At 46.1% G+C, this 27,588-nt stretch overlaps 1 protein-coding gene across 2 annotated transcripts; it reads right to left on the reverse strand.

Moving 5' to 3' along the window:
* Positions 1–1,200: 1,200 nt before the first annotated feature.
* On the reverse strand, positions 1,201–27,143 carry LOC308288314 (solute carrier family 25 member 44-like). 2 transcript variants are annotated; one of them, XR_013962189.1, is made up of 8 exons: positions 27,023–27,143; positions 15,790–16,083; positions 14,406–14,526; positions 12,471–12,631; positions 10,970–11,195; positions 9,581–9,708; positions 7,349–8,462; positions 1,201–7,291 (listed from the first exon to the last, which is right to left on the reverse strand). XR_013962189.1 is itself a non-coding variant. In XM_080729721.1 (7 exons), exons 2-7 carry the CDS (start codon positions 15,925–15,927, stop codon positions 8,271–8,273), a joined length of 966 nt encoding a protein of 321 aa, XP_080585847.1. In that variant the 5' UTR covers positions 15,928–16,083; positions 27,023–27,143; the 3' UTR covers positions 1,201–8,270. The 2 variants fall into 2 exon arrangements, 1 of the variants encoding a protein (XP_080585847.1); XM_080729721.1 differs by having other exon boundaries at positions 1,201–8,462.
* Between the last annotated feature and the right edge of the window lie 445 nt (positions 27,144–27,588).

Below are 27,588 nucleotides of genomic sequence, written 5' to 3' on the forward strand. Positions count from 1 at the left end.
CCGCATCATTATATTATAGGGAACATTTTGAAGAATAATTTATATATGGGGCGGCATAGCTCAGGGGTAGAGAAACCGTTGTTAGAGCACGAAGGGTTCCCGAAGGGTTCCCAGTTCGAATCCGGGCTCCTCCTGAGCTAATGTCGAAGAGTCCTTGAGCAAGACTCTGAACCCCACATTGCTCCCGGTGAGCAGGTTGGTGCCTTGCATGGTTTCCTCCGCCACCGGTGTATGAATGTGTGCGTGAATGGGTGAATGTAATGCACAATCTATGTAAAGCGCTTTGGATAAAAAGCGCTATATAAATGCACCATTTACCATTTATATAAACTATATGGTCTTTGTCGGGTGGCACAAAGTGTCCAAACGGTTACTTTTCAGGATTCAAATTAGAAAAGAAATGGCAAAAGTAGCAGATCTACAAGCTCAAAACATGTCGCTATGCTGTATAGGTCTAGATAGATTTAAATATATCGATGTATATTAGTCTACCCGTGAATTAAAGGATGACTTCAACCTGTCTTCATATAATTGGTCCTCACTTATGTTCAAGATAAAATAGAACAATTCTTTTTCTACTGGGCCTGTCTCTTAGTAGAACTGTATGTGGGCAGGCAGTTCAAAAACCCATCTGAAATCATCTGCAGATCTTTTTTAAACAGATATATATATTTTTTAGAATATTTAGATTTTTATTATCACAAGAGCAATGGCTTCCATTATAACATTGCAACTTTTCAGGAGTAGAAAGCCTGCAGTTTCTATTAGCTTGGATTCCCCATGGATGATGTCATTTGGCAGACAGGTTTCTGATTGGCAGACAGGTTTCTGATCTGTCCACAGCCCTCCTATAGACACACAGACCTAGTCGAGAAAATGTGTGGCATTTTAGTGAGGACCAATTATATGAAGATAGGTTGAAAAGTGGTGAAGTCCTCCTTTAAGAAATGGCGCTGTGGGGGACAACATTGCAGTCAGTGAAAATATATAAAAAGCAGTTTTTTTTAAAGAGGCGATCTACAAGCTCACAATCAGTCATGCGTTGTGAGCTTGTAGATCTGTTATTTTTAATAGCCTATGTGTAGAATAATGTTAAATTATAGTTTCAACTTTTTTCCCCGTGGACCCCACAACATCTGTCTAGACAACATAATCACACTTAAGGAGTTTTATTAGAGCATAACAATTCCACGCGGCAGCCAGCATGTTGTGTATAATATGTGCCTTTACTGTATCGTTCTTTCAAGTTTTCAAATAACTGTCAATTCGTCAAAGATCGAAGGTCTACAAAACAAGCCTTCAAATGGGAGATGATTTCACGTAACATGTGATGGCACAGTGTATGACAAAAAAGAAAACAACAAAAACACAGATAAGACTTACTGTACACAGAGATAGTGAATCGCCAAGATCATCCACACATGGATATCAAAAATAGTTCAAGCGTTATTGTCATGGCCTTGAACATTCTTTGGCCTGAGAACAATTTTATTATTATGACCACAGAGAGACTTTCCTTCATGAGCTATACACTTAAATAGAAGTTTAAGACCAAGAAAAGCTGCCTTTTGTCAAACCTCAGCATCCATCCATAGGCTACCTGTTAATGTCACATCATGACAACTAGCTTATCGTCACTGTCGGGCAGAACCTCGTATCTCCAAGTTTGAAATTTGTAATTGTTTTCGTAAAGTAAAGCCCTGCTTCATCATACAAGGCCGTTGCACAAAAGTTGTGAAAACAGCTGATCTACAAGGTTTTGGACATACAAGGTTTCCACCCGACAACGACGATATGATGTTACGGTATGTGCTGAATTCACATGAGAGGATCTCTATGACGCATATAGTTACTGTCGGGTGGAAACCTTGTATGTCCAAAACCGTTCTTTTTTATTATCATTTTAATAAACAAGTTAAAATAGTGAAAATAGCCGATCTACAAGCACACGCCGCCTCGCACCGCACAACACTCTCGTATGATAATTTAGGAAAGAACATACTATTTTGAAACATGGAGATACAAGGTTTCCGTTTTTGAATTTGAATCCTGAAAAAGGAACAGTTTTGTACATGAGGTTTCCACCTCGACAGAGACGATATGTGACAACAACATTGTATTTGTTACTGCAGAATGTGTTTCTACTAGGGGTGTAACGATACATTTTAATAGCGATTCCATACATATCACGATACATGGTTGACGATACGATACATGGACGATATTGGTTCATTCATGGCGATACGATACGATTCGATTCAGTAATTTAAAATCAATATAGTAACTATTTAGCAAAGAAATTAAATCTGTGTGAAAGGTGTGGATAGTGCAGGTTTTTAAGGGAAACGTGTATTATTATGGATATAAATAAGTAAACACAGTGATTATCTGCCAAATACATGATCATTGTATATTGACAAACCTGCACCTTGACATGAACCCAGAGATTTTTAAAGTTAAAAACGATATTTCGATACAGTTACTATATCGTTACACCCCTAGTTTCTACGTGCAAAAGACTACTGAGATCACACTTTATGAGGTTTCATTATGATTAGTTATCATGTGCTGTGTTCTCCTGGATGTATTCATCTGCAACATAATAATGCAGCATTGAATGATTAGTCCACCAGAGCGCACTGCTGCACTCAACTAAAAAAAAAGGATAAAATAAAAATACAGGTTGCTTAAAAACGTATCAAGGTTTGTGACTCAATATATTATCAATATACTTTAAAATAGTACATTATAAAAAAAAAACATGATCAATGGTGTGAATGGTGAGTTAAAATCTCCTCGGCTTTGATCAGAATGAACCACAAGCACCACAAATAAATAACCCTCACATGAAAACATATCTAGACACATTTTCTTTTTCCAGAAATGATACAATCACATGAAAAAGAATTTACTGTTGTCACAGTACAAAATATTCAGTAGCTGACTGCATCTGCTGAACGCTGTTCTCCAACGTCCATGGGGGTTTATTTTGGGGGTCCTTCACATGAAAAAGTTTGAAAACCACTGACATAGTAGTCTCTCAAGAACAGACTAACTGAGCTCCAGTTAAGTGAAAAGGACCTTTTCTTTGACGATGGCTGGCCAGATTGCTGACATAGAAACGTAGGTTTTCCAAAAAATCTTAGAAGGATTCAAAAGACACTAATAGAATCGGGTCAAAATTCTAATTTTCACGATTTTTCAAAAATAGCAGATCTACAAGTGCCGCGCTGTGAGCTTGTATATCTGCTATATTTCAATAGTTAAAGCATAAAATAATGATACACAATAATGTGTACCCGTTCTGAATACAAGCTTGACAAGTGGCCTGAAGCTTGTAGATCTGCTGCTGTTGCCATCTATACTATAATTTTGCGAATGTCTGTCTGTCTGTCTGTCTGTCTGTCTGAGTGAGTGTCTGAGTGAGTGTCTGTCTGTCACAGCGTTTCTCCTCAGTGGCTGGAGCAATTGATCTGAAATCGCATCACCATAAGCATATGAACACACCTGACATAACTGTGAAGCCCGTTTGTCACTTTCACAAATCGTATGCTGTATATTAGCATTTTTATGGTGTATCTACTATCTATTCTGCATCTAGCTTGAGGCACATCTATTCTGCATCTAGCATGAGGCAAAATGTTTAACCAGCTCTGTGTGTGTGTGTGTGTGTGTGTGTGTGTGTGTGTGTGTGTGTGTGTGTGTGTGTGTGTGTGTGTGTGTGTGTGTGTGTGTGTGTGTGTGTGTGTGTGTGTGTGTGCAGGCAGACGGGTGTGTGTGCAGGCGGGTGGGCTGGCCCTCTTTCAGATGTTGTCATGTAGATCGGTACACAGTATCTCTGTAGCCTTTAAACGAACCGGGTATTTCTTACATTGATGCTCCTACATATTATCATGTAAGCACCAGAAAGTTACTTTCCATCCCTCATATACTGTGTGCACAGTGCACAGTCTGCACACCCCATAACCCACACACTGCACATCATTTCGGAGCTCATATCTTTGAACGGGTAAGGGCTAGTTTCTATATAATCTTTGAACCCTGAAGAGTAACGGTTTCGGACGAGCTGATTTGCTGGTGGATGCAGCACAAAGAAACCACACCCACACAGTATCAAGTACACCTACGGTACATCTTTTGACATCTTTTATCAGCTACATTAATACCCGTTTTTAATGTCTTGTCAAAGCTTTTAACGCATTCATGGATCTCCTAAATGTCCACACAATTGTAATCCAATCTAATGTATAATGCATCATGCATTAATCGTTTTTAAAAAATGATTCTGCAAGAGGCGAGACGTCTAGAACAGGGGTCTTCAACAGGGGGTCCGGGACCCCTAGGGGGTCCTCAGAGTTACTACAGGGGCTCCAAATATTTGAGTGATAGAAAGTTTTTTTTCTGCTTTTTTATATTAACCACTTGAACCCTAGTGTCCATATTCTGATAACTTTGGCCAAAAATAGCAGATCTACAAGCTCACAGCGCCTCACACTGCAAGGCGTTGTGAGCTTGTAGATCGGCTATTTTCGGCAAAGAGGTGCTTTGGTGTAGAGGGGAAAAAGAGCAGACTAAGTACAGAGTGAAAGGTCAAGTTTATTAAGTACTGACGGTTCAAGTGGTTAAATATCTGAAAACACAAATTGACATCAATCCAAAATACACTGATGATCGTGCTGTCAAACGATGAAACTCTATGGAATCTGGGGATCCCTGCTTCATCTCTCTCTCAACTAAAGCCCCTATCATAGTAGGCACCGCGGTGATGAGCTATCCACCGCGGTGTAGTCTTTTTAAGTCATAAAACGACAACATTACGTCATTACTTGCGGTGAAGAGCTATCCACCGCAAACCCCGACACATCTCTCTGACAGATCGGCTCATCACCCCGTTCACTGATTGGTCGATCTAGACCAGTCAGTCACAGTGATAGGACTTCACCGTGACTGACCATGATGGCCTCCACTTGTTTTCTCACTTTAGGTGGATTATAAATTTGCGGTGGTAGACTCTGATAGGGGCTTCAGGGGTCCTTGGCTTGAAAACGTTGAAGACCCCTGCTCTAGAAGAGAGTCTGTGTGTGTGCGTGTCCAGACTAGCTAATCTCACAAACTGCTGAACCAATCAGAACGCACATAGCCAGCAGGCCACAGAGGTACAGTACCACCACATAGTTTTATATTCTATCAAATCATTTATTTAACCTTAATTCCCTGAAATATAATATAAATATTCAATTCCACCCTGGTGCACCCGGCTTTGTCCAGCGTTTACTCTGTTGTTTTTTGTTTGTTTAAAAGTTTTTTTTTTCTAAACACTAAATATCTTCACTTGTAGATCGTCCATTTTCGCCTCAGAATAGGGAGGGACGCTAGTGTGGGGGGGGGGGGGGGGGGGGTGGGAGACAATACATCACAACACACTTCACGTTGACTGTAGTGATGGGCAATCCCGTTCATTTCAGTGAACGGATCATTTCGTTCACGGTAATGATCCGTTCAAAAGATTCGTTCAAATAATTCGTTCATAGTGCGATCGTCCCGTGAAAAACACAATCGCGGGAGCATTTTTATTACGTTGCGAGTACAGCCCGCCGTCGCGTCCTTTCTGCCGGCCGGGGCTATTAGGGGGAGGGGGCGGGGATGTGAACGAAAGTGTGAACGACCCATTTCAGGGATTTGAAAGAATCGTTCACGAGTCATGCTAATGATTCGATTCTTATGAACGAATCACTCATGAACAACACATCACTAGTTGACTGGTACTTCCAGAAACACAAAATGGAGACTTGGAGAGGTGATCGGATCCCATTAGAATGCTTGTACAAAGTTGGTTTTAAAGCAAACATACACCATATAGGAGGTTAGTCGTAATTCTAACATGCTACTGTTCCTGTTAGCAATTTCAAAAGGCAAACAAAGTGGAATTATTGGGTTTGGGGGGCGTGTATCAAAACAGCGGCACAGTTCGGCCAGTGGAGACGCCCCTCTCGTTCCGCTTGCCTCTGATTGGCCCCCTAAGCCCGTTGCCTTGTCAGGCACCCGGGTGGGGACGTTGTTACTTGAGCAATAACCCGACACGTTATAAGTTATCCTGAGTATGACAGTAGTTCGGTTTTAATGTTAAAGTAAAGGCGAATTCGAATAAGCTTTAAGGAAATGCTGAGTATGAACGTTAATTCACATTTTATGGTTTCACATTTTATGGTTTCCTTAATTGTTTCCTACAGCCCGTTTTACAAATGTATTACATTTTTGGCTGTTGTAAATAAACAGTTACGTCTGCATTTTCTAAGTTATGTCTGCATTTTCTAGTAGTGAACAAAACAAGACAGTTTTAAGAGGGGCGTCTCTATAGAGTATAGGCCAGGGGCGTCGCCACTGGCCGAACTCCGTCGCTGTTTTGATACACGCGTTTGGGGGAGGGGGGGGGGGGGCTATGGAAGCCATTTTGGAGACAGCGGCTAAGCAGTGCATCCATTTTGGTCCTCTGGGTAATGTTATTACAAAACAGTAACACCTGTCATGTCAGATATAATAATTATCCTGTAGTCCCCTGTTTACGTGTACATTACATTACGCACATGTGGAATTTGACCTCTGCATTCATTTACCCATTTAGGAGCAGTGGGTTGGGTTCTATAATACAGTGTTGATACAGTGTTGACATGTCGATGCATAGTCCGACCAGGGGCAAGGGAGGCGAACCGGCGACCGTCTTGATTCCCAGACGGCCATCTCTACCGACTCAGCCACGGCGGCCCGGTGAATCTGTGCTGTTAAATAAAATAAAAAAACCTAAGAGCTGAGGGCTCTAACAGCACAGGGTGATGTCACGTATCCACAAGTTTCCAACATCCCATCGTGCGTTGCGCAGAAGGCGAGCGGCATTTCCGGGGCCCGCGGCCGAGTGTGATCTACAAGCTCACAACAGTTGCATCTGCGACGCGACGAGAGCTTGTATGTCTGCTGTTAACCGGAAGTGTCCCGCAGATAATGCTACGGTAAAGTCTTGCGGAAACAGGTGGATAGAGGGTATGGGTGTGACATCATCGTACCCGGAAGTTACCCAGGAACGCCTACTGAGTGGCAAAAAACTGAGTCCCAACGAGCGCTTCCAAACTCCAATGTTTCATGCTGCTTTATGTTTTGCCACTCAGTCTAGATGAGTGGCATATGATGCGTACCCTCTATACCGTGTATCCGCTAGTTCTTTCTATCCAGAGCACATCTTCTACTATCTCTGGTCCATAGCGTTAGTGGAGTTCTCCCTAACGCTATGTTCCTCTACCTCCTAGCTCTGGTCCATAGCGTTAGTGGAGTTCTCCCTAACGCTATGTTCCTCTACCTCCCGAATCCTTGGCAAATCTGGAAAAACCAGTCTTCTGGTCCGAAAATAACAAAAACTGTTTCGCCCCTCACCAAACCAAAGGTATCAGTGGACAGTTGAAAGCTTACTCTACTTAGTGGACGCGGTCTGAGCCCCCCACCACACGATTAAAATACATTTCTAGGGGGAAAAATATTCTACCGGATGGAGACTCCATTTCTTCTAGTTTTTTACTATTTGTCGTCGCCATCACGGTGTCAACTCACTACTGCCGCGCAGAGGACCGAAATGCACCGCATTAACAGAGCATTTAGTCTCGTTGGGTGTTATTCAGCTCTGCAACTGTGCTGTTTCGTAAAAACAGTCTTCAACCAGGAAAAGTGTCTCCGTCAGGTGTATTCTTTTTCATTTCGCCCTAGAAATGTATTTTAATCGTGTGGTGGGGGGTCCAGACTGCGTCCACTAAGTAGAGTAGCTTTCAACTGTCCACTGATACCTTTGGTTTGGTGAGGCGCGAAACAGTTTTTGTTATTTTCGGACCAGACGGCGTTAGGGAGAACTCCACTAACGCTATGGACCAGAGCTAGGAGGTAGAGGAACATAGCGTTAGGGAGAACTCCACCAACGCTATGGACCAGAGTGTATCTTCTACCAGTGTCTGGAGCAGAGGAACATAACGTTAGGGAGAACTCCACTAACACTATGGACCAGAGCTAATCTTCTACCAGTGTCTGGAGCAGAGGAACATAGCGTTAGGGAGGACTCCACTAACGCTATGAACCAGAGCTGATCTTCTACCAGTGTCTGGAGCAGAGGAACATAGCGTTAGGGAGGACTCCACTAACGCTATGGACCAGAGCTAATCTTCTACCAGTGTCTGGAGCAGAGGGACATAGCGTTAGGGAGGACTCCACTAACACTATGGACCAGAGCTGATCTTCTACCAGTGTCTGGAGTCCACCAGCTCGGGACGCAGGCTGAGCTTCTTCAGGGTCTCGTAGCCCACCACCATGACGATGGCTGTGGGCGTGGAGGAGATGATGCGAGCCGACAGGCCCTTGGTCATCCCCCACGCGCCCTCCTCCGCTATCAGCTGCTTGAAGGTCTCCGTGACCGACGTCCGGCCTTCCACCTGGCCAGCGGGACAAAAAGAAGCACAGCAAGTGATCGCTCAGTGGTCACTTGACTCTTTTAGTGCCATTATTGTTGTAATCATCCAAAAAGGGGTGGGCGATATGGTGATAAATATCATTGAGACGATACAATGTCTCCACGATATGCTTTTCAGAGATATCGTATATATCGTGATACAATTGAGGGAACCTTGTAAAGAAATCCTGTTTAATCGTTAATACAGAGATTCATTGCAGAATTCAATTTAAACTTGCATTTTGGTCTTAATCAGTAGTTCTCAAACTTTAAAATGTCAAGGTCTCCACTTAACTCTGACAGTATACAAATGAAACCAAATGGACCCGTAAGATCGTCGCACAAAACTAGTGAAAACAGCCGATCTACAATTGTGTGCTTGTAGATCGGCTGTTTTCACTAGTTTAGTACATTTTTTAGATGATAAATACAAAACGAACGGTTTTGGACAATACAAGGTTTCCACCCGACAACGACGATATACTAGTGTTGTTGCTGCTCTTATACTACCATTATTACTGGGGTTGGTGGGGGCCAGACAGTAGCCCCCCGCGGGCCACAAATGGCCCGTGGGCCACCTATTGGGGAACCCTGCCCTAGACTCTTGGCCTCCAAACTGTGGAATAAACTCCCAGTTGCACTTAGAATTGCAGACTCACTTCCTAGCTTCCGCCGTGGTCTGAAGACTCACCTATTCAGACATTTTTTTTTATAATTAACACGTTTTTACTGAATAGGTGCTCGGTCAAATAGTTTTCTTAGATTGCCTACTATTTCTTTCCATTTGATGTACAGTATTGATGTTGATGTAGCTTGCTTATTTAAGTCACTCTGGATCAAGAAGAGCGTCTGCTAAAAGCTTAAATTGTAAATCATGCATGTCTAATAGGAGTGGGAGTACCTGGACTCTGGCTCTGACCACGTCCATAGGGTTGGTCATGTCTATGTCTAATAGGAGTGGGAGTACCTGGACTCTAGCTCTGACCACGTCCATAGGGTTGTAAATCCTGCATGTCTAATAGGTGTGGGAGTACCTGGACTCTGGCTCTGACCACGTCCATAGGGTTGTAAATCCTGCATGTCTAATAGGTGTGGGAGTACCTGGACTCTAGCTCTGACCACGTCCATAGGGTTGGTCACGGTGGAGGCGGTGGCTGCAGCCAGTGGTCCAGCTATGGCCTGTAGGACCAGATGAGGACAGTCACTGGGAGCCAGTCTGGACAGCTGCTCTGTGGACCACAGCAACAAGAACAAAACACTAGTGTCAGCTTTCCATTATTATCGTCATTCTTAGAGAGAGTAGCTTATTATTTTAACCACCTTTTTCTCTCTCCATTCAGTCTTTATGACAATTAATTCCTCCCCCCACATTTCATTCAATCGATCAATCGTCAAACACAGTCTGGGACGTGACTATTATGGCCAAACTAATGATCGACTATTGACGATGAGTCCAGTGTTGACAAAGGTCCTATGGACCGAAACGTTTGTTGCTTTTTTGCACCTTTCACTTTGAGCACAGAGCACTTCATGAGCACGATCAAATAAAAACTAAAACATATTAGCCCCGCTAAAAGCACAAGCATTTTTCTGCCAGTTTTCCTTTTTTATGTTCTCGAGACCACCACGCTGCAGTCAACCCCCGAACACAAGGACCCAACAGTTTTACCCTGGGTTCTTACTGGCTCTGGTCCATAGCGTTAGTGGAGTTCTCCCTAACGATATGTTCCTCTGCCTCCGTATTCCTTGGCGAAACCGGAAAACACCGCCGTCTGGTCCGAAAATAACAAAAACTGTTTCTCCCCTCACCAAACCAAAGGTATCAGTGGACAGTTGAAAGCTTACTCTACTTAGTGGACGCAGTCTGAGCCCCCCACCGCACGATTAAAATACATTTCTTGGGCGAAATAAAAAATAATCCACCGGATGGAGACTCCATTTCTTCTAGTTTTTTTACTATTTGTCGTCGCCATCACGGTGTCAACTCACTACTGCCGCGCAGGTCAGAGGACCGAAATGCACCGCATTAACAGAGCATTAGTCTCGTTGGGTGTTATCCAGCTCTGTGACGTTGGGAGCGCTGTTTCGTAAAAACAGTCTTCAACCAGGAAAAGTGTCTCCGTCAGGTGTATTCTTTTTCATTTCGCCCTAGAAATGTATTTTAAGCGTGTGGTGGGGGGCTCAGACCGCGTCCACTAAGTAGAGAAAGCTTTCAACTGTCCACTGATACCTTTGGTTTGGTGAGGGGCGAAACAGTTTTTGTGATTTTCGGACCAGACGGCGGTGTTTTCCGGTTTTGCCAAGGAATACGGAGGCAGAGGAACATAGCGTTAGGGAGAACTCCACTAACGCTATGGACCAGAGCTAGGAGGTAGAGGAACATAGCGTTAGGGAGAACTCCACTAACGCTATGGACCAGAGCTAGGAGGCAGAGGAACATAGCGTTAGGGAGAACTCCACTAACGCTATGGACTAGAGCTACGTTCTTACCTGCATAGAAATGATAAAAGGGCCACCAAACGGCGCTGTTGGGGATGTAGGTGAGCAGAGAGGCCACGTAGCCGCGGTAGAAGCCGCGCAGGCCGTCCACGGCCAATATCTGCGCCACGATGTCCCTGGTCTGGTGACCGAACATCCTCCTGGCTGGCACCGTCCCAGCACCCGCCTGGGGCGGCGGGGCGAGGCGGAAGCGTGTGAGCTGCCCGCCCCCGTGACCCTGCAACCACGGTTATTAGAGTTCACTAAAAATATCCAAATAACCAAAACTAAAATGAATAAAAATCTGTTAACTGAACTAAATAAAAACGATATTAATGATTTAAAAAAACAATAACTAACTATTGTGTGTTTACAAAAACTACAGTAACTAAATGAAGTGAAATTATAGACAAAAATGGCCTTCGTTTTAGTAACTGAGTATATTCTTTTAAATGGTAGCTTTTGTTGAGTTTCTATTACACAATAGGCCTTTTTTACCTTGTTGAATCCTTCACTTGACAAATGAAATAACCCAAAGTATAAAGACTAAACTGAAACTAATAAAAAACAGTAAGACTCCCTAATCGGGAGAGAAGCGACCGTCAGGTCGCAGCGTGATTTTAGGGGAAATGTGTAGGAGCAGTGTCCAAAAATATGCTTGAAAAAATCGGCCTGATGGTGGCGCTATATGGGACAGATCCATGTTGATGAGATGAGTGTAGACATACTGTGTACCGATTTGCGTGATTTTAGAGCAAAATCTGTAGGAGCAGTGTCCAAAAATGTGTTTTAAAAAATCAGCCAGAAGGTGGCGCTAAATGGGACAGATCCATGTTGATGACATGAGTGTGTACCGATTTGCGTGATTTTAGGCCAAAAATTGTAGGAGCTGTGTCCATAAACGTGTTTTGCAAGAATCGGCCTCATGGTGGCGCTAGAAGAGGGTCATGTGAGAATTGATGTTGTGGTTTGGCAGGCAAGGAGTGTGTATGCAAAATTTGGCATGGATCGGGGCAACGGTTGCGGAGATATGAGCAGGGCAAAAGTGTGACGTGTGACAGACTGACTGACGGACTGACAGACTGACTGACAGACGGACAGCTGGTCGAGGTTTTGGCAGTAACTGCGACCTGACGGTCACAACCAAACTAAAACTAGTCATGTTCAAAAAATAAAAACTAGCAAACCCGCTCTAAAAAAAATCGAACCTCTGTTCGAAGTGGAGCTGTGTGTGTGTGTTTGTGTGTGTGTGTGTGTGTGTGTGTGTCTGGCCTGGCCTGAACAACAGCGCCCTTGTGTGGTCACAAAAGGTTACTGCAGGCTACATACCCGGAGACAGACAGACAGACAAACAGACAAACAGACAGACAGACAGACAGACCCACACACACGGCCACGTATAGGGAGCTCCACACAGCTCCAAAAACCAAATTAAAAGCACCTGAATCAAAAAAGTCAAAACGAACACAAACTAAACTATGATGAAAAATCCCCAACTATTGAATAAGCTTGCCTGCATCATGAGCTGCTGTGACACCACGTCGATGGGCACCGTGATGCTCTGGGCCACCAGCGAGGCCGAGCCCCCCGCCACCAGGGACTTCAGCGTGTTGTCCTCGGTGTAGCCGGACACGTACTTCCTCACCAGCTCGTAGGTGGTGATGTAGGCCTGGCCTGAGAGGCAGAGGGTGGCACTATGACCATCACATTTTACTTGACCATTATCAACCCATTCAGAACGGGTACACATTATTGTGTATCATTATTTTGTGCTTTAACTATTGAAAAATAGCAGATATACAAGCTCACAGCGCGGCACCGAGTGCCGCGCTGCGAGCTTGTAGATCTGCTATTTTTGAAGAAAAAAAAAACGTGAAAATTAGAATTTTGACCCGATTCTATAAGTGTCTTTTGAAGGTTTTTTGAAAAACCTATGTTTCTATGTCAGCAATCTGGCCGGCCATCGTCAAAGAAAAGGTCCTTTTCACTTCAACTGGAGCTCAGTTAGTCTGTTCTTGAGAGACTACTATGTCAGTGTTATCAAATCTTTTCATGTGAAGGACCCCCAAAATTATATGTATTTGGCCACGGACCCCCATCTCAAAATATTTAGTTCCAGGGACCCCCCAGAAGCAAAATCTTAGTTACAAACGTTTGCTTTGAAAATACATATATACAAAGATTTGCACACATTTTCACGACTTTAAAAAAAATAGCAGATCTACAAGCTCGCAGCGCGGCACTCGGTGCCACGCTGTGAGCTTGTTTATCTGCTATTTTTCACTGGTTAAAGGCAAGCATTCAATAATTCTATGCCTAGGGATATTTCACTTTCAAAACAACTTTTGGTCATTGTATCGTCTAATCAGGCTTTTATGAACACCCTGAACAGTTTTTAATGTGCTTCATTCAGTATTTAGATATTTGATGTAAATGTTATCAGGCCCTCCCCATCCAGGGACCCTCCACATACACACCCATTGTAACTTCAAACTCCATTTTAACCATGATAGATTCATTAAAAACACCCATTATTTTTTCTGGTGACTCATATTACCCTCCTAATATGTGATATATATATAATATATATCATTACCATTTAGAATGGCAAATAACAAGCGTGGGAACCCAAAAGCACTTAAAATCAAGAGTGACATTGACTTGTTACCAGTAAGACTCCCTAATCGGGAGATAAGCGACCGTCAGGTCACATGTATACACAAAGACGGCTGTAACTGGCATTGGTTCCTAGTTATGTGGACAATGTATAGTTTTGGTTCGCTCAGAGAATGTGGGGTGTACCGATTTTCGTGATTTTAGGGCAAAATTTGTAGGAGCAGTGTCCAAAAATGTGTTTGAAAAAAGTGGCCTGATGGGGGCGCTAAATGGGCTAGATGGGGCTAAAGGGGACAGATCCATGTTGAAGAGATGAGTGTAGACATACTGTGTAGCGATTTGCGTGATTTTAGGGCAAAAATTGTAGGAACCGTGTCCAAAAATGTGTTTTGCAAGAATGGGCCTCATGGTGGCGCTAGAAGAGGGGCATGTGAGAATTGAAGGTTGTAGTTTGGCAGGCAAGGAGTGTTGGTGCAAAATTTGGCATGGATCGGGGCAACGGTTGCGGAGATATGAGCAGGGCAAAAGTGTGACGTGTGACGGACGGACTGACTGACTGACGGACGGACAGCCGGTGTAGGTTTTGGTAGTAAATGCGACCCGACCTGACGGTCGCAATTATGCAGTTTTTTGAATAATGCTTAGTTTTCACTGTTCCAACATTTAAAATGTTAAAAATGAAATGAGTACGGTAATATATATATCGTATATTGCATTGAAATATTTGGCATGAATACCAATATGAAATTGTGTTCATATCGTGCAGCGCCAGTTGGCCTTGACGCTCCACAAACAGGCCCTGAACTACATGACATTGGTGCAGGTTCCGTACCTGAGACGAGCGTCAGGGTGTTGACCATGAAGCCGCGGTAGAGGCCGCGTACGCCCTCCGCACGCAGGATCTTGAAGAAGGCGTCAAAGGTGCCGCTGTAGAGCGACTTGCCCTTCTGCACCTGCAGCAGGGTTCATTTTCAACAACATTTAATTTAGTTTGAGTCATATTGTAGTCATCTGAAATGTCTTGTCCACTTTTAGTCGAGTAAACATCGAAAGATTTTTAGTCGACTAAATGTTGACAGTTGATCTTGATGGCGTCGTAATGACAGACATTAGACTTGGTTGCATGCTGAAAATAGCCGATCTACAAGCTCACAGATCGGCTTGTAGATCGGCTATTTTCAGAGCGCAACACCTGAGAGCATCCAAACATCTACTGGATATCTTCTTCACTGGTTGACGAGTGCCGTAGTTTTAGTCATATCATGGCTTAGTTTTCATGTTGTTTCTATTGAGTTTTGGTCAGTGAATTAAGGTAGTCGTGGACAAACGTTCTTTTTGTGGACGAACTGCACACCGACCTGCAGGCGTGTGCGTATGAGCGTGGACACCGACCTGCAGGCGTGTGCGTATGAGCGTGGACACCGACCTGCAGGCGTGTGCGTATGAGCGTGGACACCGACCTGCAGGCGTGTGCGTATGAGCGTGGACACCGACCTGCAGGCGTGTGCGTATGAGCGTGGACACCGACCTGCAGGCGTGTGCGTATGAGCGTGGACACCGACCTGCAGGCGTGTGCGTATGAGCGTGGACACCGACCTGCAGGCGTGTGCGTATGAGCGTGGACACCGACCTGCAGGCGTGTGCGTATGAGCGTGGACACCGACCTGCAGGCGTGTGCGTATGAGCGTGGACACCGACCTGCAGGCGTGTGCGTATGAGCGTGGACACCGACCTGCAGGCGTGTGCGTATGAGCGTGGACACCGACCTGCAGGCGGGTGCGTATGAGCGTGGCTGCACACCGACCTGCAGGCGTGTGCGTATGAGCGTGGACACCGACCTGCAGGCGGGTGCGTATGAGCGTGGACACCGACCTGCAGGCGTGTGCGTATGAGCGTGGACACCGACCTGCAGGCGTGTGCGTATGAGCGTGGACACCGACCTGCAGGCGTGTGCGTATGAGCGTGGACACCGACCTGCAGGCGTGTGCGTATGAGCGTGGACACCGACCTGCAGGCGTGTGCGTATGAGCGTGGACACCGACCTGCAGGCGGGTGCGTATGAGCGTGGCTGCACACCGACCTGCAGGCGTGTGCGTATGAGCGTGGACACCGACCTGCAGGCGGGTGCGTATGAGCGTGGACACCGACCTGCAGGCGTGTGCGTATGAGCGTGGACACCGACCTGCAGGCATGTGCGTATGAGCGTGGACACCGACCTGCAGGCGTGTGCGTATGAGCGTGGCCGGGTAGACGGTGGCCCGGATGCTCATAGTCATGAACACCCCGAAGGAGTAGAACTTCCTCTTGTCCAGGTCCTCCCATTCTATGATCTGGATGGTCCTCTTCTGCTGCATGGTGGTGGTGGTGGTCTATTCTATGATCTGGATGGTCCTCTTCTGCTGCATGGTGATGGTGGTGGTCCTATGATCTATGATCTATGATCTGGATGGTCCTCTTCTGCTGCATGGTGATGGTGGTGGTCCCCACCCAGCCCTCATCAGACTGACACTCTGCACCACAACAAAAGAAAAAGAAATGCCCACATTTGGAGATCACTGATAGGTAGGGGTGTAACGATACATTTTAATAGCGATTCGATACATATCACGATACATGGTTGACGATACGATACATGGACGATATTGGTTCATTCATGGCGATACGATACGATTTGATTCACAGAGTTAAAATCGATATAGTAACTATTTAGCAAATAAATTACATCTGTGTGAAAGGTGTGGATAGTGCAGGTTTTTAAGGGACACATGTATTATTATTAGGGCTGGGATGCGATTAAAAATTTTAATCTAATTAATTACAGGCTCTGTGATTAATTAATCGCAATTAATCACATTTTAATCGCACATCGATATTTGACCTGAGAAGCATTTTTTTCAAGTAAAACACATTTTGTTGTACGAGTGAATCAACGAGTGAGTTTTTTAAAGCTAAATTTCACATCCACTGGGCCAAGCAAAGCGCTCTGATCGGCTACCTTTCCCTTTGCGTTTGTTGTCTCTTCTTGGTTGGTGCATCGCTATGATCGGTATGCCCGAAACTGAAGGTTCTGTGGTGCAAAAACTAAGTGCGATTAAAATGCGTAAATTTTTTTTAATCGCGTTAATTTTCTGTAATTAATTAATCGCAATTAATCAGTTAAAGTCCCAGCCCTAATTATTATGGATATAAATAAGTAAACACAGTGATTATCTGCCAAATACATGGACATATATATTGACTGTGGAACTTTCGCCCAGGGTTGAGATAATGCATGGGGAGTTGCTACCATCTAGCGTCTAAAAGAAGTCATGCATACACGTTCTACAGGGGCTTATGCGCATGCGTCAATACTTTATGTAATTCAGTGTGAAGAAAGGTTTGGAGGACGGTGGATGGGAACTGGTATGTAGAGAAACAATTTGCAAATATAATGTGTAATATTATGTTACTCCAGCGTTCCCACTACAAGTTTCACTGTCGGTAGATTCCATGCTCTTAATCGGTTGCTAAGTGTGTTTATCTTTCTATTTCTTACAGTAAAATAACCTGACAACTGACCTACAGTCAACATGAACAAAGGATAGCATTCATGCTACTTATGCGCAGATTGGCAATTTATTTTACTTCTTTCTTACTCCAGTTTAACTCAGGGTTTATTCGTGTGTGTGTTTTGTGTGTGAATGCGTGCGTGCAAGGCATAAAGACTTAAGACACGTCACTTTGTTTGTGAATCATTTATTGTAGGACATAACCGTCGAGTGGTTTCATGCCTAAACCACTGACCACCAAGCCTCCCTTACGGAGGGATACTCACACTCCCAAGATAGGAAGAAATAGCCCTATTTCGGTAAAATTCCGTACAGTTATTTTACATGACCTGGCATAACCAGCCGTTATGTGAGTCTTGTGTCCCGTGGGGAGTGAGACACAAAGACGTGCGGTGAAACAGGCCAATCTGCGCGGCGATAGCTATATGCTAGCCTCGCCTTTTGTTAGGGGAAGGGTGTTATAACCACGACGGGTCGGACGGGAGCTGGTGCCAACCTCGCCGTGTGGGGGTGGACCGGGCGGACGACCGGTGGAAAAGAAGCAAGCCTGCTCAGCAACAACGGCGAGATACATCTACGCAGCGCAAGAGCGGAGATAACCATGGGGACACCCGAGAGGAGAGCACTTGGGAACAGCACTGGACGCCATTAGAGACAACCACGAGGACGCCTGCGAGGAGCTCGTGGACGCCATTATCCACGTGTAGTGGCAGCTATACGAATGCTGTTAACTACCCACCGACCGAGTCCGCCTTGTCTACAATGATGCTGAAAGTGTGGAAAAGTGCAACTGTGTAGTGTGCATGACAGACTGGGATGCTTTTGACGGTACTTATGTGGGCAATGCTAAAGTTGCTACATGCTATGCTCACTTGCTAAAGCTAAGACTTGTTGTGCTAACGCAAGTAGAAGACGTCATTGTGCTAAAGTTGCTATGCTCACTTGCTAAAGGCTAAAACTTGTTGTGCTAATGGGCGGGCCCTAAGTGACGTCATCGCGGCCATTTCGAGACCAGGAGGAAGGCGTGGTGAGCTGGAGAGTGACGTCGTCGTCGCCATTTTGTTTGTGGTAAAGGCTCAAGTGGAAACCCTATAATTGTTCATACTATTTGTGGCAAAGACTTCAATCATAAAGTGGAGAGAAAGCCCTACGGTTGTAAATGTAGCAAAGACTTCAATCATAAAGTGGAGAGAAGCCCTACGGTTGTAAATGTAGCAAAGACTTCAATCAGAAAGTGGAGAGAAAGCTCCACGGTTGTACATTGTAGCAAAGGCTTCGATCACAAAGTGGAGTAATCAAGTTTGGTGCGCATTGACTTTTATTGACTTTTGAACTACTCTTGCCTATTAATAAGTGTCCTAGACTTAAGGAACGAAGTGACACTATGGCAACTACAGATGACTTAAGGTTGAAGCGCACTAACATTCAGAGGGAATTCACCAAGTGTGCAAGCAGGATTCTGAGAGGGTTTGATGCGCTCAGTGTGGACGCGCTAGCAGATGAACAAACAAAGCTTACATCATATCATGAGGCATTATGGAGTGTCACTGAGGATTATCTGGCCGTCTTGGAAGACATCCCTGATAAAGACAAGAACACTGACCATGGGGCAGAGGTGGATCGTGTAAATGTGGCAGCGGCAGGCAGCAAGACGAAGTATGATGAGGTAATGCAGAAGCTCAAAGACACATTGTGGACTGGTACAGTATTGGCCAGATACACTAAGGTGAAACTCAGATTAGATGCTGAGGTTGGGGACGCTCAGAGCCTTGAGCAAGCGGATGTTACCCAGACACAGTACGAAACAGTGCGGGATAATGTGAATGCCAGTATTGCTGAACTCGGGGGGATGGTAGACAGGTGGGCCAAATATGTCCCTAAAGAGAATGGTGCTGAGATGCAGGAGACCCTTGAAGACGTTGACCGTGCAGCGAGAAAGGTTTTGCGGACATTGAAGGGCCAAGTTCACGAAAGAGGACTCATGAGGGGAACGCCCTTGGCTGGGCGCCATAGACACTTTGGTCCACCTGCACCCGCGTTCAACCTCGCCCCGTTGACTCCTCCTCCTGTGACTGCTCCCACTGCACCGGTCAACAACAGCGTTCCAGCTCCAGGAGGAGGCAGTGTGGCGGCTCCATCAGGCAACGGGGGTTCACCGGGCAGCGCGCAGCCCCAGCAGGGTGATGGTGGGGCTGCACAACAGGCCGCTGCTGCGGTAGCCACTGCAATGCCTAGGTTCGCCATAGCACCGATGGCTCTTCCCAAGTTCAGCGGTGACAGAAGGAGCTATTTCCGTTGGAGAGAGGAATGGCTCAGGCTACAACAAATGGCTGACCCAACAGGGTCCCCAGATCTGCTGCTGTATTACCTGCGGGACAGTTTAACTGACACGGTGACCAACGAGCTCAGACTGGATTATTGTTACACCGCGCAGGATGTTTTCCGCATGTTAGACGACCGATATGGTGACGTGTCACGTATCGCTGAAGACATTGTCATGGAGTTGCAGGAGCTACCAGCACCCCGCGCAAATCAACCAAGGGAAACGTTACACTTGATTCAGGAAGTGGAGCGAGCTGTGCTGGACTTAACTGCTTTGAGGAGCGCAGGCGCTATTAACAATCCTTTGGTGGTCCGTACGCTTGAGAGAAAATTACCACACTACCTGCTGGACCGATGGCTTGTTTATAGTTGTGACCCGGGAAATGGGGTCACGGCGTTGACTCAGTTTGACCTGTTGCTAAGGTTCCTGACTAGCCAGAAAACAATCCTGGAGCGGCATGAACAATTAGAGACCAAGCGTCCACCTCCTCCCAGCAGACCGACTGGTGACAAACCACAGGAACGGCGCGCGTACACCAGGGCCTCAGTGAGCGGGGAGGAAAGCTGCTCCTCACAAGGTTCCTGTGTGGTCTGCGGGGAAGAAGGGCACCCTGGTCTACTATATCGGTGCAAATCTTTCCGAAAGGCCAGCGTAGCTGAAAAGTGGGAGCATGCCAAAAAGACAAGGGCGTGTTTCAGGTGCCTGGACCCTACGCATAACGGAGCCTGCAAAAGGGACTTCCTATGCAGAAAAGAGGAATGCAAAAAAGGCGAGGCGCCACCTGACCATCACTACATGCTCTGCCTTAACAAAGTGCCAACGCCTGGTGACACCATCGCAAGCGTGAAGGGAGGAGCAAGAGGGGAACGCGCGGGGCCTACAGAGCAGCAGGAGGCCGCGTTGGTTGCAGCTAAGCTGACGCCAATGCAGTTGGACATCATACGCAAAGCCTTTACGAACAAGACAACAACGACTGTTTGTGCAGCTGGGGAAAGTTCGAATGACGGCCCAGTTCTCTTCATGCTACTCAACGTAGCAACTAAGCGTGGGGACTGGGTAGGGGCGTTGATTGATTTCGCATCTGATACCAATTATGTCACCCACCAGGCAGCCGAAAGACTTGGGCTGGATGGAGAGCCCGTCACGCTTATGGTGCATGGGGTGGGTGGGATGACAACGAAAATTGAGACCAAAAAGTACTCTTTGGGCCTGAAAGTGGCGACGAGAAGAGGGACATGGAGCAACCATGACATGTGTTGTTATGGGTTGGACGAGATTGCCAGGGTGGGTTTCACTGTGGGCTCTGGGCGTCTGGAGGCATTTTTCCCAGGTGATGTCAAACCTGGCGAGCTGCAGCGCCCTGACAAGGTCGAAATTCTGATTAGTGCTAGGGAGGGCCGACTCGCTCCTCGGCGGATGAGAAGGCACGGTGACTTGGTTTTGTGGGAGGGGCCTCTCGGCAAGACTGTCAGCGGAGTGCACCCTGATCTGTCGGAGGCCGTCGAGAGAGCAACCTTGACTCAAACCCTTTGCTCCCGAACCGTTAGAGTGGAGGCGGTCACTGCCGAAGTTCCCCAGCGCGGTCCGAGGCAGAGCGGTGTGATTGCTAAGACTTTGGCTACTTGCAACACCGAAGTCTTCAAGTGGCTAGAATGGGATAGCATTGGAGCCGCGTGCGACCCGAAATGTGGCGGCTGCCGATGTGGTAGATGTGCGCCTGGAGGGAAGGAGATGTCGTTGGCTGACGAGAGAGAGCTCGAGGTCATTAAGGGTGGCTTAACCTACCGACTGAAGGACACACACAGCAAGATGCCACACTGGGATGCTAGCTATCCATGGAGGGAAGATCCCTCTACGCTTCCTAACAACCGCAGAGCTGTCGAGGCCACCTTTAAGAGATCCGAAAAGCGCCTCGAAAAAGACCCTGCGTGGAAAGAAGCTTACAAAGGGCAAATGCATGACATGCTAGACAGAGGGGCTGCTGTTCTACTGTCGCAGGCTGAGATCGATAGATGGAACGGTGCTGTATGGTGGATCAACCATCTTGTCGCTCCCAACCCACACTCAGTCACCACACCAGTACGAATTGTATGGGATAGCAGCCAGGAATTCGAGGGCGTGAGTATGAACAGTATTTTGCTCAAGGGCCCGGACGTCTTGAACCCCATTCGTGCTGTGCTGCTTCTGTTCCGCGAAGGAGAGCATGCCGCCATTGGAGATATCTCCAAAATGTACAACTCTGTGTGGTTGGAGGAACGGGAAGTGCACCTTCACCGGTTCCTCTGGAGGGACTCGCCAACAGATGAGATCAGGGATTATGCCGTGGTGAGGGTCAACATGGGTGACAGGCCGGCAGGTTGCATCGCGCAGGTGGCCATGCGTGAGACAGCTTGCTTGCCTCAGTTCGGCGATCGGGTGGAAGAGAAGAATGTCATCATTTACGGTGCGTATGTTGACGACCTGTTCGCATCTCACAACGATCTTAAAAGACTGGATGAGATTCTGGAGGGGGTCACGACCATGCTGGCAGCTGGGGCGTTCCATCTGAAGCCCTGGGTGCGGTCTGGCCACAGTGGGAGGGAAGAAAAAGGACCTGCCAGGCCTGAGACATTGGTGTTGCCCAACCAGTTGCGGGAAGAAGACAACAAGGCCTTGGGGGTGGGTTACCATGTCGGTAAAGACAAGCTCTTCATCATGGTGGGTGTCAATTTCTCCTCGAGGAAGAGGAAAATGCGGGTCGAAGAGGACCTCGCCGAAGGAGAGGTGGAGGAGAAGACGCCGGACCCTCTCACGCGCCGGATGTTACTCAGTCAGGTGGCAGGGCTCTATGACCCCATCGGTCTTGCTACACCTATGAAGCAGAAGGGTACCATTCTGGTCAGGAAGGCGTTTCAGGCGGCCGGGCAATTAGTCAAGGATACCTGGGACACACCGCTACCTGACGAGCTCCGACGGAGGGCAATTGTCCTGTTTCAGGAGTATGCACGTTTGAGTTTGGTCACCTTCCCCAGGTGTATTACACCACCCGGCTGGCTGGGTAAACCCTGGGGAGTCACATTCTCCGATGGGAGCTCAGAGTCCTATGGTGCTGTGCTGTACCTTCGCTGGGAGACTGAAAGTGGGCCCTAAGTGCGTTTAGTGGAGTCGAAGGCTAAATTGGCTCCACTAGACCAAAAAGGCGACGCCGTGAAGGCAGAAATTTGCGGTGCTGTCTTTGCCTCTCGGCTTAGAAAGTTCATGGAAAAGCATGGCCGTCTGGAGGTTGAGAGGTGGTTTCACCTAGTTGACAGCCAGACAGTGTTGGGAGCCATACAACGAGACAGTTATGGTTTCCAGACTTTCTTTGCTAACCGGGTGGGTGAGATCCAGAAAGCGGGGCCAGTGACAGATTGGTGGTGGGTCTCCGAGAAGGACAACATAGCTGACCTTGTCACCAGAGATGGGTGTTCTCCCGAACAGCTAGACGAAAACTCTGCATGGCAGAAGGGTCCAGCGTTCCTAATCAAGCCACTGGAGGAATGGCCCATAAAGTCCGCTGCAGAGGTAGCTGCTGCGTCGAGGGAAGAAGTGAGGACGTTACAACGAAAGGCGTTCACCGCAGTCATCACCAGAGCCCAAGCATTACGACAACACCAGGGTAACGACAAAGTTGCTTCACAAGTCAACGATGGAGGGTCGTCGGCAGTTGACGGTACTGGGCCTACACCAGAACCGGACATGGGATCTGCGACTACAGTACATGACGACGAAGTGCAGAAGCTGTGGGGCGTGGAGCTTGTGGATCAAGTGGACTTGACGAAAAGTCACTCCCTGTCGTTCCTCTGTGGGGTTATAGGCTATGTCCGCAGATTCCTCTATATGTTGCGCAGCAAACCCAACCATCGTGTACAACGAGGGACTATTCTGTTGGTCAAGGAGCGAGAGGCAGCGTTCCTGGAATTGTGTCTTGCTGCCCAAACAGGCGTGTCCTTTCCAACCACTACCCTGAATCGTTTGGTGGTGGGGAAAGATCAAGCTACAGGCTTGTGGATGTGCCGCGGTCGCATCCAGTCCGCTGGCAAGAACAGCGGCATTCCCCTGGTTCCGTATGGTGAGCGTCTTGGCACCCTCCTTGCCGTGGAAGCTCACTCCATTAACCACGAGGGAGTTGCTGGAACACTCCTGCGGGTCAGGAGAAAGGCTTGGATTGTGCAGGGACCGCGAGTTGTACGCGGTGTGATCGACAAATGTGTGGAGTGCCGGAAGAGGAGAGCCCTATTAAGCTCTCAAGTGATGGGTGATCTACCTGTGGAGCGTACAAACCCAGCACGTCCATTCGAATACACTGCGTTGGATTTGTTCGGGCCATATACCGTTAGGGACTCGGTGAGGAATCGCGTAAAGAAGAAGGTCTGGGGTGTGATTTTCAGCTGTATGGCCTCCCGGGCCATTCACGCGGACTTGGTTGTTGACCTGTCGACAGAGGGCTTTCTCCAGACCTTCCAGCGATTCACTGCTCTGAGGGGCCATCCACGCAAACTATGGTCTGACTCGGGGACCAATTTCGTGGGAGCAAGACCTGCACTGGAGGACCTCTACGCATTCCTCGCGGCCATAGATAAAGATACAGTCCAACACAAGGCAGCGGTGGCTGGTACCGACTGGGCATGGAAATTCAGCCCAGCAGACTCACCGCACCGCAACGGGGCAGCGGAAGCAGCTGTCCGCATCATAAAGAGAGCTCTGAGCAGCGTGGGGAAAACGGAAGACTTGACGACATTGGAATTCCAAACTCTTCTCTTCCTCGCTGCCAACCTCTCTAACGAGAGACCGATTGGTGCCCGCACCCAGCTCCAGGAGGAGTCCGTAGACATCATCAATCCCAACTCTCTTCTGTTAGGTCGAGTGGACCCCGTGGGAGATACCCAGGGTTTTGACTTCCCTGCGTATCCTTTCAGTAGGCTCCGAGCAGTTCAACAGGAAGTAGATAAGTTCTGGAAGAGATGGTGTCAGCTGGCAGGCCCCCACCTGTTCGTTAGGCAGAAGTGGCACGCTCTATCCCGGAACGTGGCTGTCGGTGACGTGGTGTGGGTAGCGGACCAGAACGCCCTGCGGGGTAAATTTCGGCTGGGTCGCGTTGTGGAAGCAGTGCCAGATGGTCGGGGTGTCGTCAGAGACGTCAAGGTCCAGACATGTCCGTGTGCACCCATCAGCTGGTCCCAGGTGAAGAAGGACGAGGTGTCGTGGCAGTCAACCATCCTTCATCGCGACGTTCGGAGGCTGGTGGTCCTCATTCCGGTGGAAGATCAACCTTAGGTTGATAAGTCCTCATGAAGGGTACCCAGAAGAAAAAAAAAATACTTTTGTGTGCTTTGACTTTGTAGTTAGTGGGTATCCCTGAGGGCGCTGAGTGGTTAGAGGGCAAATCCAACACTCAGTTAGGAGTTAGGCGGTGGTGCCGACCTCCTTAAGTAGGGTTAAGGTTACTTCATTTCAGCTATATTTAACCACCTTAATCTTTTGTGTGCAAAACATTTCAAGTGCCTGCGTGGACAAATTTGTTCGTATTTTTCTGTATATTTTCATAGTTAGGACTTATTGAAGTTACAGCTAACTAGTTACTTTTGTTACTTTCTCATATTCTCATATTATGCATATTTGCTACAGTATGTGTGGCCTGTTTGTTTACTACACAGCCCAAGTGGGAGGTGTGGAACTTTCGCCCAGGGTTGAGATAATGCATGGGGAGTTGCTACCATCTAGCGTCTAAAAGAAGTCATGCATACACGTTCTACAGGGGCTTATGCGCATGCGTCAATACTTTATGTAATTCAGTGTGAAGAAAGGTTTGGAGGACGGTGGATGGGAACTGGTATGTAGAGAAACAATTTGCAAATATAATGTGTAATATTATGTTACTCCAGCGTTCCCACTACAAGTTTCACTGTCGGTAGATTCCATGCTCTTAATCGGTTGCTAAGTGTGTTTATCTTTCTATTTCTTACAGTAAAATAACCTGACAACTGACCTACAGTCAACATGAACAAAGGATACCATTCATGCTACTTATGCGCAGATTGGCAATTTATTTTACTTCTTTCTTACTCCAGTTTAACTCAGGGTTTATTCGTGTGTGTGTTTTGTGTGTGAATGCGTGCGTGCAAGGCATAAAGACTTAAGACACGTCACTTTGTTTGTGAATCATTTATTGTAGGACATAACCGTCGAGTGGTTTCATGCCTAAACCACTGACCACCAAGCCTCCCTTACGGAGGGATACTCACACTCCCAAGATAGGAAGAAATAGCCCTATTTCGGTAAAATTCCGTACATTGACAAACCTGCACCTTGACATGAATCCAGAGATTACACACATTTATCAATAGACCAGTGTATATGGAAAGGAAAAGTAATTAAACCCGTCCTTTTAATTTTTCCTTCTTAAAAATGCTTAATACAATGCACAAGTAGGTAATATCGATACAATCGATTCTTTGCACTGCCGATTCGATACGATACAAAATAAAACGATACGATTCGATTTTAGCTGTTTTCATTTCGATATACTTCGATTGTTTAAGTTAAAAACGATATTTCGATACAGTTACTATATCGTTACACCCCTACTGATAGGTATGGGTTCTCCAACATTACTTTTGAGACTACCTCCAATGCAACTCGCTTTTGCATCGGTTACAAGTACAGGGCAGACCAAGAACAAGTTTTCTTTTAAGTGGTCTGAAAATACATGCATTCACATGAATCCAATTTGCACATTTGATTTGACAGTGCTGTCAAACAAGTCTGAAGCTATCTCTGAATGACATCTATGAACAAGTTTAATCTGCAACACTATTTTATAGTATATGTATTGGTGTGGGGGTCCCTGCTTCATTGATTGATTGATTGAAGAATTTATTAGAAGTTTGCAATAGAAAAAATACAGTTTCATGACAGTACAACTACAAATCACTGGTACAAAGTCAACTAAAAGGAGATCCCAGAAAGCCAAGGCTTATTTCCACAGGAACCACACTTGAAGTATCTCATATAACATTGAAAGACAGACGGATAGAACATAGTACTTTATCTAGGATAATATCAGTTTTCATCTCTCTCTCAGCTATTGGGGTGCTTGGCCTGAAAAACGTTGAAGACCCCTGACCTAATAGATTCACTCATTGTGGAATGAGTGGCTACTGGCTATAGTGTGATGATGGTGGTAAGGTTTAAAGGTCATAGAAACAGTATTCTTCCTACACGCATTGAATGCCAGATTTGTTATTCCATAGTATGTGTATAAGATAAGATTTAAGAATCCTTATAATCAATCCTTTTATGATCAGGTCTGATTATCAAGCCACTGGCTTAAAGGACAGGACACAGTGTTCCAAAGTGCAAGCTGAGCTCCAAAACAACAACACCCATAATCATTTAGCCATACAATGGCGTTATAAACTATATATTCACAACATTACACTTCATTATCAACAAGTCTAATCAAACAGTGACTCAAGACAACCACAGACATGTTTATACACGTGCGTGTGGACGTGGTTATAATAACCTGCTTATGCTAGCATTATTAGCATTATTTACCTTGTTTATGACAGAAGGTCTCTGGTGGTCATTTCATGATATGAATTTAAGGACGTCATGTTTGGTAGCAGACAGAGAGAGACACACAGAATATAATGTCCCGTTCTAGTTGTGAACCATAATGTACAGTCTTGTACAGTGAGATCATAGAGTATATGAGTGAGATAGGCTAATTGTTAGCTCTTCAAGCTACTGTAGTCCCCATGTCTTCCTGTTGTCAGAATGACATGAGCATGGAGGCGCTTGTTTTGGATGTCAGCAGCGCCCTCCTCGCGGTCACCTGCTCGGTTCAGTTTATTTTCAGTTCTTTGGGCATTATACAAGTATATATATATATATATATATATATATATATATATATATATATATATATATATATATATATATATATATATATATATACATATATATATACATATACATATATATATATATATATATATATATATATATATATATATATACATATATATATATATATATAGGTTCTATATATATACAGAGAGGGAGAGAGAGGGAGAGAGAGAGAGAGAGAGAGAGAGAGAGAGAGAGAGAGAGAGAAATAG

The sequence above is a fragment of the Nannobrachium achirus genome (assembly GCF_963921795.1).
Source record: "Nannobrachium achirus genome assembly, chromosome: 7".
NCBI classification, from domain to species: Eukaryota; Metazoa; Chordata; class Actinopteri; order Myctophiformes; family Myctophidae; genus Nannobrachium; species Nannobrachium achirus.

Coding starts and splice junctions, on each gene's coding strand:
- LOC308288314 (XM_080729721.1), bottom strand. CDS start 15,927: ATGCAGCAGAAGAGGACCATCCAGATCATAGAATGGGAGGACCTGGAC. Junction 14,527..15,789: donor TCATACGCACACGCCTGCAG/GTCGGTGTCCAC, acceptor ACCCTGCTGCAG/GTGCAGAAGGGCAAGTCGCT. Junction 11,196..12,470: donor CACAGCAGCTCATGATGCAG/GCAAGCTTATTC, acceptor CCGTGGTTGCAG/GGTCACGGGGGCGGGCAGCT.